The sequence below is a fragment of the Poromitra crassiceps genome (genome assembly GCF_964638095.1).
Source record: "Poromitra crassiceps genome assembly, chromosome: 6".
In the NCBI taxonomy this organism is placed as follows: Eukaryota; Metazoa; Chordata; class Actinopteri; order Beryciformes; family Melamphaidae; genus Poromitra; species Poromitra crassiceps.
In genome coordinates, this window is record NC_139627.1 from 37,209,647 (window position 1) to 37,223,365 (window position 13,719).

The 13,719-nt window shown below is 43.7% G+C and overlaps 1 protein-coding gene across 1 annotated transcript; it reads right to left on the minus strand.

Annotated features, from left to right (window-relative positions):
• Positions 1-11,206: 11,206 nt before the first annotated feature.
• Positions 11,207-13,437, minus strand: trim13 (tripartite motif containing 13). Its single transcript, XM_083638036.1, has 2 exons — positions 13,414-13,437; positions 11,207-12,766 (listed from the first exon to the last, which is right to left on the minus strand). Exon 2 carries the CDS (start codon positions 12,758-12,760, stop codon positions 11,564-11,566), a length of 1,197 nt encoding a protein of 398 aa, XP_083494162.1. The 5' UTR covers positions 12,761-12,766; positions 13,414-13,437; the 3' UTR covers positions 11,207-11,563.
• Positions 13,438-13,719: the final 282 nt, after the last annotated feature.

Here is a 13,719-nt window from a genome sequence, read left to right on the forward strand (position 1 = left end):
TAATAGAATGTGTGCTTTCTCTGTCTAAAAGAGTTAGTTTGTAGAGTTAGTAGTTATGTAGATATTAGCCGTTGAGTACAGCATGGTTTCAGTGTCTGAGACAGGAAGCTGAGATAATCGCAGTTTTGTGAAATTCAATCAAACAGGCAGAACAGTCACTTTAACCATTTATTTTTGGCATCAGTGAGAGATCAGACATCTGAACAATATAGTTCTGAACACCCTCTCCCTTAAACTCCTCCCTCCGTGGGCGTGTCTGGTGGCGTTTGTCACAAGCCAGTTTCTCCTGCCTGTCTGAGCAGTGAGCAGCCTCCCTCTCTGGCGGCCCCTCGTCGGCGAGTGTGGCGAGTGTGGACTGTGGATAGGACTCAATCGTTTCTTGGATTTTCGGTTGAGAGCTTTGATGAAGCTTTGTGCGATTCTAGGCTTTATGCTGCCCACCCAGTCTATTTTTGGAACCCACCCGCCCGTGTGCAGCAGCGTGAAAGCGTTTTCGCGTATACAGTATGAGAATGAGGCTCGTTCGTTTCTGGGTTTTCGGAATGCGTGCGATTCTGGCCTTTCTGCGGGTGTTTCAAAGTGTGTTTCACCCATAATCTATTATGCAAATTTGCAATCCCCCACGCCAGCACCGCTCTCCGCTCTCGGTGTGCTGCTCTGCTGGCGCGGCCGCTCTTGGGCGAGTCTGGTGACTGATGACTGTAAAATCGCCAAGCCATTTCCTTGAGAATGGCTTTCTCCCGCGGCTGTTTTTGGTTGCCTTTCTCTCTGTCGGGAGAGCACTGTCGCCACTTAGTTGGTCGGTAAAATAGATTATACTAATTCAATACTTCCAATATTTTTATAGGAGACGTGGGGGGCATTGATCCACGTAGCACCGTCAAAAAAAATTTCTTTTTCTTTTTTGACGAGTCAACTCGTCATTGGCAGTGAACGGTTGGAATGTGTTTGACGAGTCAACTCGTCATTGGCAGTGAACGTGTTAAGGGCATGTAAAAGCTTAAAAACTCAAAAGGGGTCCTCATGTGTAAAGATTATCCTACTGAACACTGGTTCGCGTTTGATTAAGCTTGCTTTGCCCAGAGACCTTATTAGAAGCATCGCGCCAAAAGGCGAAAACAGTGAAGAACCAGGAAGTGTTAGCATCGATGTTTTCCGGACTTGTTCCTGGGGCTCTCTATTCACCTTTTTCCTGCACTTTGACCTTTCCCATGATTCTCAGCGGTAGCCGGTTGTCGACTTCCTGTTGAATTTTCTTTTCGCTAGCAAGGAGGTGCGCATCACTGTCAAAGAGCTATTGTGGTACTGTATGGGCTTATTGTAGCCGAAATGGCTACAAATAGTATGTGGTTGCATAGCGGCCGCTTTTATTTTGAAGGCTAAACGTCCAAACCGGAACTCTTATATTTGCTCATACAACAGAGCTTTAGCGGTCTCTCTCTTTCTAGTCTCTCAGCAGGCAGCCGTAGATGCAAGTCGCTGGAAGCTTGCTGACATGCGACGTTGGGTCTGACCACGTGAGACTACGCTCTTTCAGTCTCTTTCACTATGAACGGGCCTTGGCAGAAACTGGCAGCTGGAAACAGGGAGGGAGGAGGGTGTCATGGAAGCACCCACTGGCTTACCATGAAACTCTATTTGCAAAAAATGCCGTTCTCGTCTTTATTTTTCTTCCCTTTGCGAGATGACTGCCTGGTAATAGTTATTGCGCTGGGTGCGCCCTCTGACGGCTTCATTGAAACATCCTTTGAAAATATAAACCATTTTACTGACAGCTAGAAGGTAATATGAGATGCTACACTTGGTTTGATAGTAGATCGACTCAATTTCACGTGTTCGAGCAAATCCTTAACGAGCAAGTAATCAATCTTTGATTAAGTGTTTACATCTCTAATAGGTAACGGACGCAACATGACTGGTTCAGTAACAGTAACTTCAAACACAGAGAAAACAAGCAACATGAACGAGGAGAGTATGGGAATTTACTCGAGAACGCAACATTGCATAACTGCATTTATTTGCGTCCTGTTTTGGTGCTGGAGAAAGCGCAACTATTGGTTGCTTGCAATGTCGTCATTGAACTACACTATTTGAGCCGAGACTAAAGACTCCCGATAATATTAATCACGTTTGATTTGATCCGAACGTCAAGACGAGAAGACGACTGACTTCAAGTTCAGACAGCTGGGACAGAGTTTTATCACCACCTTACACCAAATGATTGAGATGACAGGAGTGCAACACAACTCCAGCAAAACTCATGATTTCATTCTGACATTGGCAATTTGTCTGCGACAGTGAAATCGCTTGACAAGTTTTGGTGTACCGTCAGCATTAGTCTCACTGGTGACGTTTCTGTCTGGATTTAAACCATATATGGTAGGGCTGCACGATATGGGGTGGATCATATTGCGATTATATTGACATATATTGTGATGGCGATATGAGTCATGTTTTTTTTTAGGAATGGCAGGGTCCTGCATGGGTTAAGTTAAGTTAAGTTATCCTTTATTTATCCCCTTGGGGAAACTCATCCTCTGCATTTGACCCATCCTCTACTAGGAACCTTCCTAGAACTAGGAGCAGTGGGCAGCCACTGTGCAGCGCCCGGGGACCAACTCCAGTTATTTTGCCAGTACCTTGGTCAGGGGCACTGACAGGAGTATTAACCCTAACATACATGTCTTTCTTTGATGGTGGGAGGAAACCGGAGCACCCGGAGAAAACCCACACGGACACGGGGAGAACATGCAAACTCCACACAGAAAGGACCTGGGACGGACCGGGGTTCGAACCCGGGACCTTCTTGCTGTGAGGCAACAGTGTTATTTTTTTATATATATATAAGACTCGCGCCCCAACCCCTCGCCCATGATCAATCACACGGGTTGCAAACACAGTCACTCACTTTGAACCAAACCAAACTGCCACCGTTTTACACAGGAGGCGAATAGCAGTCTTTCTGGCTGAGACTTTGGAGGGGCAAATTCATGTTAAGCTCGCTCAGGTTGTGCTTACCTGGCCAATTCGGACCAGGGTCCAATTTTCAGGCCCATTGAGACCTCTAGTGGCAACTCAATCATTGGAGCCAATCGTCTCTATAGGAATTATTGTGATTCGTTTCTGGATTTTACCTATTTACATACCTATTGCAGTTTTGGTCTTAAAGGATGATTACCAATTCATGTATAGATTCATATACTGTATGCTATTGTTGTGAGCCAGAACACAGACAGACCCCCCCACCGCCACATCGCTTTTTGTGATACTCTATTGATTCCTCAAAGACCAAATGATTTTGGTGTTTGCACCCGGCTTCCACATGGAGGTCAAACTGTGAGGTCAGCTATCAAATTGTGCCTCTACAGTTGGATTCAGTATGTTGCTCATAGACACTTAAGCAGGGCAGGTTTCTGTTGTCACAGGTGTTTGAGCCCAGGACTTCCATCTGAAATACAGTCTCCACAATTACTATGGTGTCCTTGCCTCACTTCTTACAACCGAATGAGTTTAAAGAAATGCATAACTTTTTCAAATTCAGTGTTAACATGTGTTTTTCAGTATGTACAAAATGTGATGATCATAAAAAATGTGGTTTTATACAGATCATATCGACATCGGTAAATATCGGTTATCGGCCATAACAGCAATGTTAATATCGGTTATCGGCATCGGCCAAAATTTTCATATCGGTGCATCCCTAATATTAAACTATTGCTGTTGGTTCCTGTCTAGAAAACTTATCCTGATCCAAAATAAGCCTATAGTTTCAGTGAGATTGCCCAATCCATGTTCTTTACAGTTAAGGGGGCAGGACAAATCTGTCACATTTCTGCCTTTAGGAGGCAGATGGGAGTTGTGAAAAACACAGGACAATGGTATCCAAGAGCATAGAAATATAAATTTAAACCTGAAATTCAAAATGTGTTCCATATAAAGCAGGGAAACTTGTAAACTGCTAATCCCATCATAGCTGTGCTTGCAAGCTACCAGAAATTGAACCTGGGTCTCCGTGGGTGCCTTTACCTTACTATCCAGAAGCCCTCCTGACATAGTAATTTCAATGTACAAATGTGAGACTTTAAAGGGGCCATATTATGCATTTCTTAATTTTCTATCATATATATGTTGTTACAATCTTGGATGGTCATATTAAACATGGGCTAAGCTTCAAATAAATAGGTGAAGGTGTTTTAATGTTACCCCCATGAACCCCCCCTCCCCCCCATGAAGTCTCGTAGACGAGAGGACATGGATTTGTGCCGATTTGTGGGAGAGCAATAGTTCTAGTGACGTAAGGTAGGACTTGTTACCATGGTGATGACAAGCCTAGCCCGGGCCGGCAGTGCGCGCGCGCCATAGCCTTCACCCTTCCCTCCTGCCCCTCCCTTCCCTGTTCTGACTGCTCCAGGACACTGCCAACTTGTCAACCTAACCCGCGTCACCAGGCTCTCTCCAACCTGGCTGTCTACAACAGTAGTCTCATGGAATAACGGATTTCAGACCGCAAAAACAAGGAGACGACTTGGAAGTGAGCCAGGATGTAGGACTGAAGTGGTAAGTTCTGAAAATATGTGTCTCATTCCAGCATCGGTTGTACCTAGGAGCTAGGAAGCGCTAACGTTACTTACCGCCGGGCCGGCTGGGTAACGTTAGCACTTGCTATTAGCCTAGCAGCACAGCTGTCTTTCATAGACATGAACAACCGATGAATGACGAAGGCACACATTTTCAGAACTTGTAACGTTAGTCCAACTTACTGACTTCTCCAAGCCCTCATTTTGGTTTGGTCTGTGTAGCCTTTGCTAGGAGAGGCACACTTATAGTCACAAGCATTTGGGAAGCTAGCTAACTAGCTACATTAGCTGTTGTTTTGTGGCTTGAATGTGACGACAATAGTGTGAAGCTCCCCGGGCAGGGCGGGGAGCCCTGCCCGGGGAGCTGTAAAACAATTATATAAACGAGCAAGGGATTGTCAAAACAAATTTGACCATCGATAACAAACGTGACTTAAAGAGTCACGTTTTTAGAGTCACGTTTGTCTGTCTGACAGACAGACTCGCTTCTACAGCGCGAGCTCTCTGGTCAGAGGTTTGCAAACACAAACTTCCTTGCGCTGGGAGTATTTCCCGGAGGGTGGGGGTTCAGGGACAGGACCTAAAACAGCGTTTCAGAGAGAGGGTGAACTGAAGGGGGCAGTGAGAGCCAGTACAAGATAAACAATGAGTTTTTTTTAACTATGAATGATGCAATAAGTTACTCTACTGGAGGCCAACAATAAAATAATAATACATTATATTAGCAAAATATGGGCCTTTAACTTTTAAATTCTCTAAATTGATTTGGTAAAAAAAAAAAAGCTTGGTTTTGAGTTGGTGTGTAGTCAGAGTTGTTTGGTCTCAAATATATCATTGTCAGAACTTATGGAGCAGTGTGTGTGTGTGTGTGTGTGTTTTTACAGCACCCTAAGTTTTAGAAAGGAAGTCATTTGAAGGTACAAATGTGAGACTTACACAGTAAGACTTACACAGTAAAAATGCTTGGTTTTGAGATAGCATGCAGTAGGGTTGTCCTGAACTCAAATATATCAGTCATTGTCAGGATTTTTTTGTTGCCTTGCCCCCCCCAAACAACAACTCCATACTTCAAAATGCCAAGATGACTTGAGAATATGTCATTTACAACCTGTTTTTAGCTTAACTCTTCACTGTAGGCACTGGGCAGGCTACATCCTCCCCACTTCTTCTTCCTACACACACACACACACACACACACACACACACACACACACACACACACACACACACACACACGCACACATTGCTACAGTGAAGATTTCAGCTAAAAACAGGGTATAAATGATGTCTTACGGAGCCTTTTTTTTAGCACTGCTCATCAATAGCCATGTTCAGAATGGTTCACTCATTCACTCACTCACTAGTCCCCATAGTGTTTATCATGTATATAGTTAACTATATGGGGAACGATCAAACAAGTTTCTGACACTACCTCACTCTAGTTCTCTTTTCGTATACACGGCCACATTGGGTATATGGGTGAAAATGTGTAGGGTAGGCTACATTCGCTGTTCACTAGAAATTGCAGTCCATTGTGGGTATTCAGACACTAGTAAAAAAAATCGGTTGGGGGGGGGGGCTCTGTTTGGTTTAACCTAGTCTCGCTTGCCAAACACTCTCCCTACAATGGGGGATCCAATGGCTTTCAGCATGTAGCAACGAGCTAGCATTGTTGATGTTGTTTCACAGTGGCGCAGGCATTTGAGATCGACAGATTCGACAGGCACAGCGGCAGAGGCATCTGAGATAGACTGATTTGTCATGGAGGGAGCGGAAAGGAAATCCATAATGTCAGTCAGAGCGGGTCGGAGCCAATGGCAGAGCTTGCAGGGAGCGCACAGGGATTTTCTTTCCGCTGCCGACTGAAATGGACGGCACCAATGGCAGAGCTCATACCAGCAGCCAGACTCCTCTCCCGGAAGGGAGGGAAGTCTGGCAAGCGAGACTATTTCTGTAATAGGGACCGGTTTCAAACAGGGCTAATGTCACTTTTTTCGACCGACTAATCAAACTGGAGGAAGAGACTCGCTGTGTGTCTGTGCACTTTGGAAGCACTCTGGGTATTCATATTTTTGATATCCAAAGACGTGCTCCGCCATGAAAACACAGCCCCGCCCCCTTCTGGTGCTTTTCTCCTCCGTGTTGTAGCTGGACTTATTAGAGACAGATGAACTAGCTCCAATTAGACAAATTAGTCCCTCATTCCCCTCCCCCAATTGGTTTACCAGAATCCATTGTTGGGGTTTTACATTGAGCATCACTGATACCAAACCAGTTGTCAACCATGTCTAATTGGCTATTGCTGTTCTCCCTCCTAAAGGCAGTGGCATGTGCTAGAATTCAGCAGCTTTACTTCTGGACAAGACCAGTCTTATTTCAAACATTTGAAGCAATTGTGTCAATATTTTTCCTAGGATGCAATCACTTGTTTACTTGGCTTAGTGGGAAACATTACATTACATTACATAACATTACATTTTCTAGAGATGGACTAAGGATTGCATTGCATTACATTCCCCTCTTTTTGTTGTGTGTTTCAGAAACTTTCAGATGGAAAGCAAGCCTAGTCTGTGCCTGCTTCAGGATCACAAAGAAGACCAACATCTTCTGATCATCTTTGAGGTAGATGAATGAGGCATAAGCAGCCCGGAGGATGAAGATGGTGCAAATGACTCAGAAGATAAGAGGAATCATCCGAGGCCAGAAGAGGAGCCATGGCAGCAGTTCTGGCGATGCTGTAGCAGCACAGAATGGTTTGTGGGTTACACTGAGATACAGGCCATACTGTGCTGCAGCAGTAAAGACTGAACATACAACCACTGTGACTTAGCTGCTCTTCAAACCCTTTCAAAGATGATTGAAGTTGACTTATCCATCATTGTCTTTCCAGTTCCAGACTGTTGTCTGTCTGTGGCTGCAGTTGTATTGCTGATGACTGAAAGTTAGTAAAAGTAATACCCTTGTGGGGGATTTGTGGTTTCCATGAATGTTTTATAGGTGGTCTATGTGCTTAGCAAGCTGGCTGGAGTCATCTTCCAAAACTACTGGCATCCTTGCTGTAGCAGCACGTAAATATTGGAGTTAAGACTATCGCTGAAGCCTCCAGTATTGATCGTGCTGCTGAAGCAAAGCTGACCACTTACAAACAGCATAACTAACCACTGAGTTCACTCAGAAGAGCCTGGTGCCATGCCGGAGCAGTGGCTTGACCGTTCCAGAGATGCATACAGGTACATTGTTTTAACACAAAACAATTTAGTTTTCCCCCATGCATTATTATTTTTGCATACATAAGTCCATTTCACCGTCATAATTTTTTATTATATCTGTAAAATGTATGCATTTTGAAAAATAAAGGGTTTAATTGGGTTTGTCTGTTTCCATGTGTTTTCTTTAACATGTAGCCAAGAGGTTAATACTTTAAAACAGGTATGCTCTTGTTGTGTGTGTGTGTGTGTGTGTGTGTGTGTGTGTGTGTGTGTGTGTGTGTGTGTATATATATATTTAAATTTTTGATTAACTTTGTACAGATTTAATTTATTGTGTACAGATTTAATTATAACTTAATTTATAGAGTACTATTTTGCTAACATTGAAAAAGCATGGCCTCGTATTATAGCATACTGTTGCATCCGACTTCTTGCATAATTTGGTGCAGGGTGAATTATTCATTAGGCATGACGTTAGGCATGATTACATGAAGTGGTATTTTTCTTTACTGATGAAAATAAAATGAACGGCTTTGGCTTCTGCTTTAGTCCATCGCCCTGTCGGTCGTTATTACCGGTAGGCCTATGCCCATGCAGCTAACCGCCGCAGCTATATTCCGTGTTACACCTTTTCCTATAATAGCCTGCGCTGCTGTCATGCACTCATCCGAGGTTCAGTCGAATAACATTTACATTTACTCAATCCTATGGCAATAAAACCAAATCGACTTGCCTAATAAAAAATGGCCCAAGTAGACTACTTAATGCGGGCCTATAGGCCTTTAGGATAATTTGGCATCCGATCAAAAAAAAAATCACACTTGAAGTTGTAGCCACAATAAATCAAATCAAATCTAAAGAGAACGGCGTCACGTCTGTCCCACATGAGCAGATCTGTCCACTAAGTAGGTTTTGTTTTCGAATGAAAATGCAGATTAAAAAATTAACTGTTGTAGCCTACACCATAGGCCCATAACACAATCTAATTTTCTCGTGATATTTGTTAGTAAGGAGAACCATGCCAGGTCAATCCAGGTATATTTCGCCAGTAATAATCAAACCCGTTGTGTAGGCTATGCCTATTTTACCTTGACTTTTTACTTTTTCATTTCCTTTCGTTTGGAATGGTCGATAAACTGAAATGAAGGCCTTTAGCCCATTTGGAATAATAAACAACTGAAAAATAGAAAAACAAAATAGCCTATTGAGAATTATGCATTGACTAAATATGACATTATTTTGAACACGACAGCTCTGCATAATAAAGTAGGATATACCAGTTAATAAAAAAACACTTATTTGCAAATGAAGTAATATTTACCTCTAAAATAGCCTATATTTATAACAGCCTATAACATGTAGGCCTATGAGGCCGTTTTATTTCGCCAAATTTCCTTGCCTTTATTGTCCCTTTTTAAGGCTGCAAGCATGGACTGCCCGACCAAAATGAGACAATGCCATTTCCATATTTTTATGGTTCTGTGAAAGTTAGCCTATAATTCACAATGAAAGAATTTGAAATGGGTGAATTCCTGTAGCCTGTCTTTGCTTTAGCCTTTAACTGTTTTACGTAGCCAATTTTCTTTTTGGGTTTAGAGTCCGCATTCTGCACACTGCAGATCAAAAATATGGAACCAGATTTTCTCTTCTTTTTTCTTTTACAAGAGGGACTCTTCAATAGTCTTTACATCTGACATTTATATTATTTTTGTCTAGATTTTATACATTTCGCCTAAACAACATTTTATTTATAGGCTAGTTCATAATGTAATTTCCTGCTTAAAATAGGGTAGACCTATAATGTGCCTATATGACACCGACAGTTGGCCTATAGCCTCAAGTCAATCTTAACAGGTTGAAAATACCATATAAGATCATTTTAAAAGATCATCTGATCCCTAATTGGGCTTCCATCACACACTCAGATGCAGGATGAAAGAGCGGCACCTGCCTTCCCTGTTGCGTGACGGGAGTCACGGGACCTACACCGACACACAACAGCCATTCATTCATTATCTGCACATATGCAGTAAATTATGACTTTTGATATGTTGAAGTTTTCTATAATATCCACAGCACATCCAATAGCCCATATGTAGAGAATTGCTTCCCATGCAGCGCTTCAGGCTATCCGCCATTGCGTAAAAAGTCTTGGGCTCCTGTTATTTAAATTTTTTATTTTTACTAATTTGGACTATTTTGAATTTTATGTTTGCAGGCTAAATCTGCATGCTTTATTGCCTAACTGGCAACGAAAATATTCATGTACAGTTAACTTTTATTTTCATCCCTTTGCCCAGCAACAGCCGGCTATGTGAGTCCTGAATAGCCTATAGTGCTGACGACACGGATTAAGTGGTTTGATCTCAGGGTTTTTTTAATGTCTTTCTGGAGACAAAAAATATCATAGGATAAATTATCAATGCACAATCCCTGCAAACGGCACCTTTAGCTGACAGTCACCTTTTCTATCCCAAAATAGGGCACTGAAGTGAGTGGTTTTGTGCCTAGTGCCATACCCCGGTATACGTGTCACCTTTTTCACTCCATGGTTTGCAGGTCTGCACAATTAACAATCTGTCCATTTGCTGTGGCCTAGCCTACAGGCCCAATTATACTCTACGTTAGAGACTGACGTAGGCCTACTCTGCGTTCATTTCATGCGTTTTCTGTCCGTCATCTGAAAGCCGGATACGCATGAAACGGAGCAATACCACCATGCATTTGACAGCTACTGCCCACTGATTAATGTATTGCTTAACATGATACCAACGTGAAAGACGCATGCAAGTATGTGGGCAGTGACGATAACGTTTGAAACGGACGCATCTATTTACGTATGAAAATGCAGTGTAAATGAGCCATAGACGACCACTGCTGTTTATAAGCCATGGATCTGGCTGAGCTAATTTAACTTTATTTTGTATCGCTTCCAATTGCCCGCAATCTTATTTTATTTTCAGGCCTATACATGTCTGTCTTCATTTTAGATGCATGACAGAAAACAGGCTTCCTATAATTGGAAGACAAAGTGATTGTGCACGTATGGCAATCCTAAATTGTTGTTTTTTTATTATAGAAATAAAAAACAGTCAGTGTGTTAAATCCATGCCACCGCCTGCGTCATATCACAGGCAGCTATTTATTGGCATGAATATGGTGCTTCTGCAGCCTGCTGAGCATTTCACGCGGGCTCTGTTATGCAACGTCTGTAACCTTGAAGAGGTTGCAGCATCATTGTGCTGCTGACGCGCTCTGCAGGAAAAGTCATGGGAATATTAGTGTTTTCATCACTTAGATATCCACTAAATTTCATTCGTTTGCTTGTCGGCCTGAATAGCTATGTCTGATTTGGCCTCACTGAATAAAAAACAACATAATGACAGTGACATTTGTGAAGTTTTATTAGGCAATGGATTAGAATGTTTAAACTGTCATAGTGAGTTAAAAAATGAAAGAAGGGATATTACGCATTAATGTAAACGAAAATACATCATTCAGCCTACAGGAAGGACTATATAAATACAAGCATACGGTAGGCTGGCTACCTCACATATCAAGTAGAGACCACGACTTCAGTGTGATTATATGGCTTCATACACGGATGGAGCGTATACACACACACAACATCACATAATGTAGTTAACGTTAAGTGTTTTTGACTCATTCAATAGTGTATTGTGCTGGATAATTGTCACTGAATGCACCTCATGGGCCACTGGGAACACAAAGTGTAACTGGCGGGGCTGTGAGTCATTATGGCAGATGCCATAATAATTAAAACAACTTACAACTGCCAATAAAATCGACAGTGGTGTCAATTAGGTTCAGAATACAGTTCCGACCTGCACCCATCAAACATGTGCAGATGTCGGTCACTTCTTGCCAGCACAGAGCGGCGTGAGTAAGGTGCGGGGAAATGGCAGTCACAAATGGCTCTGTCTGTGAGGACACGTAGCCTGCAACGCTGTCAGGCTGCAGGAGAAGCAGGGCGGGCAGCACCACGCTGACACACACGATGATCCGCCACAGACCGCTCATCCGCCAGCTCCCTGCTCGGTAGGAGCCACTCTCATGGGGAACCGATATCTTGTCCACTTCTCTGAGCCTCAGTGAGTCCCAGTTTCTAACGTCGAAATTACGCACAAGGGGGCCGGTGTCCATGTCCGTCCGAGACGGCAGCGGGGTTTCCCGGAGGACCCTCAGTCTCTCCCTGAACTCCTGCATCTGCTGGAGGAAGATCAGTGGGTCCGACACGCTGCTGAAAGACTCGGCGATGCTGAGCGCCCGTCTCTGCTCCTCCAGCGCTGCGCTCAGCTTGGTGATCTCCGGGTCGTAGGCTTGCATCACCACCAACTTCAGCGTGTCGAAATCGGAGAGGATCTCATTCTTTTTGTGGTCAATGGCGCTGATGAGTTTGTTGAAATAGTCTGTCACCTTTTCTGCGTCCTTTGAGACGGACTGAAGTGCCTTTTTCTTACTGGCTTCCAGTGTCTCCAGGCAGGACAGGATATCTGCGCTCTGCCAGCTCTCCACCCCCTCGAGCAGCTCTTCAAACGACGCTTTCTCCTGCTCATATGCGTCTTCTAATGCGCAGAATTTATGCCCTTTATGGCCCCCGGTTGTTGCACAAAACCCACAAATTAGTTTTAAGTCTGTGGCGCAAAATATGTTAAGTGGCTGGCCGCTGTGTTGTTTACAAAGGGACATCCTCGGCAAAACTCTTATTTTGTTGTACTTCTCCACTATTCCACGAAGAGAATAGTTAATCTGCAGACTGTTCGCACCATTGTGAGGGGTCTCTTTGCGACAGGTGGGGCATTTGAAAGGTGGTCTCCAAGCTGGACCTCGGTTCCCCTCCAAGATCCCTTCCAGGCATTTCTTACAGAAACTGTGTGAGCACGGCAGGACGCGCGGGTCGTCGAACAGACAGCAGCAGATTGGGCATGTGAGGTCCTCTTCCAGCAGCTCCATGGTATCCTGCAAAACATTTATCCATGCGTGAAACGAGCAATTCATTGAAATAAAGGGAGGGAAACATGTCAAATCACCACCTCGGTATCCAAATACCTAATACGTACCCACAATTATAGAGGGTATACCCCATGGCAGTAACGTTACAGGCAATACATTACGCACGAAAATAGCAGCGCAAAGGATACAGATTTCACCATCCTTTCGGGAGTTCAGCCTCCCTCAAAATGAAAATTGCGTGCATCTCTGTACCCGCGTAAAAGGATACATTGTAAAAATGTGTATACTCCGCCAATGGTACCCTTTCCCCATCTGAGTAACATCCTTCTTTTGGTGTCCTCTTGTAACTACCAAGCACTACACTTTAAATCAGGTCGCACAACTAGATAACTCGAAATCGTAGAAAAACTTGCTGTACGCACTACGCAGACTAGTATTGCAGCTATTACATTGCATAATAGCAGGAGGCTAGTTGGCTGAGCTAACCGTTACATGCTAAATTGCCGTCGTCTAACCACTCCTATGAAACAAATTACCGAGAAATTGAGTTCGCGTTAGAGTTGCTCACGTTGGCAAGGTACTGAGAGGAAGGGATGCAGATTTTGCAAGCGCATAGTAACATGCAACTACTGGACCAAAAGAAAATCACTCACCAGCTGCTGAGTGAGACGCACAAGGCAACGCAATCATGGCGCTTGTTGCTGTGCAGACTTCGCCCTTTCCGGGGAAAGACTTAACCGTTTCAGTGCCATAATGAAGCTTCATACGGAACGTTTCGTCTCCGTTTGCCCGCAGATTGGCAGGAAGGACAATATTGTGTACCGGGCACAAGTGTACTGACGATTAGTATTTTCTGCCGGGGCGGTAGTTTGCGTCTATGGATGTTTGCGCTTTTGTCCCCGTGCGCAAATTTTCAGAGGATCCCTGCCGGTTCGATGGGGGAGGGGCTGTTGCTATGC

Excerpts from the sequence above, each read along its gene's own strand:
- trim13 (XM_083638036.1), bottom strand. The coding sequence starts at position 12,760 with ATGGAGCTGCTGGAAGAGGACCTCACATGCCCAATCTGCTGCTGTCTG.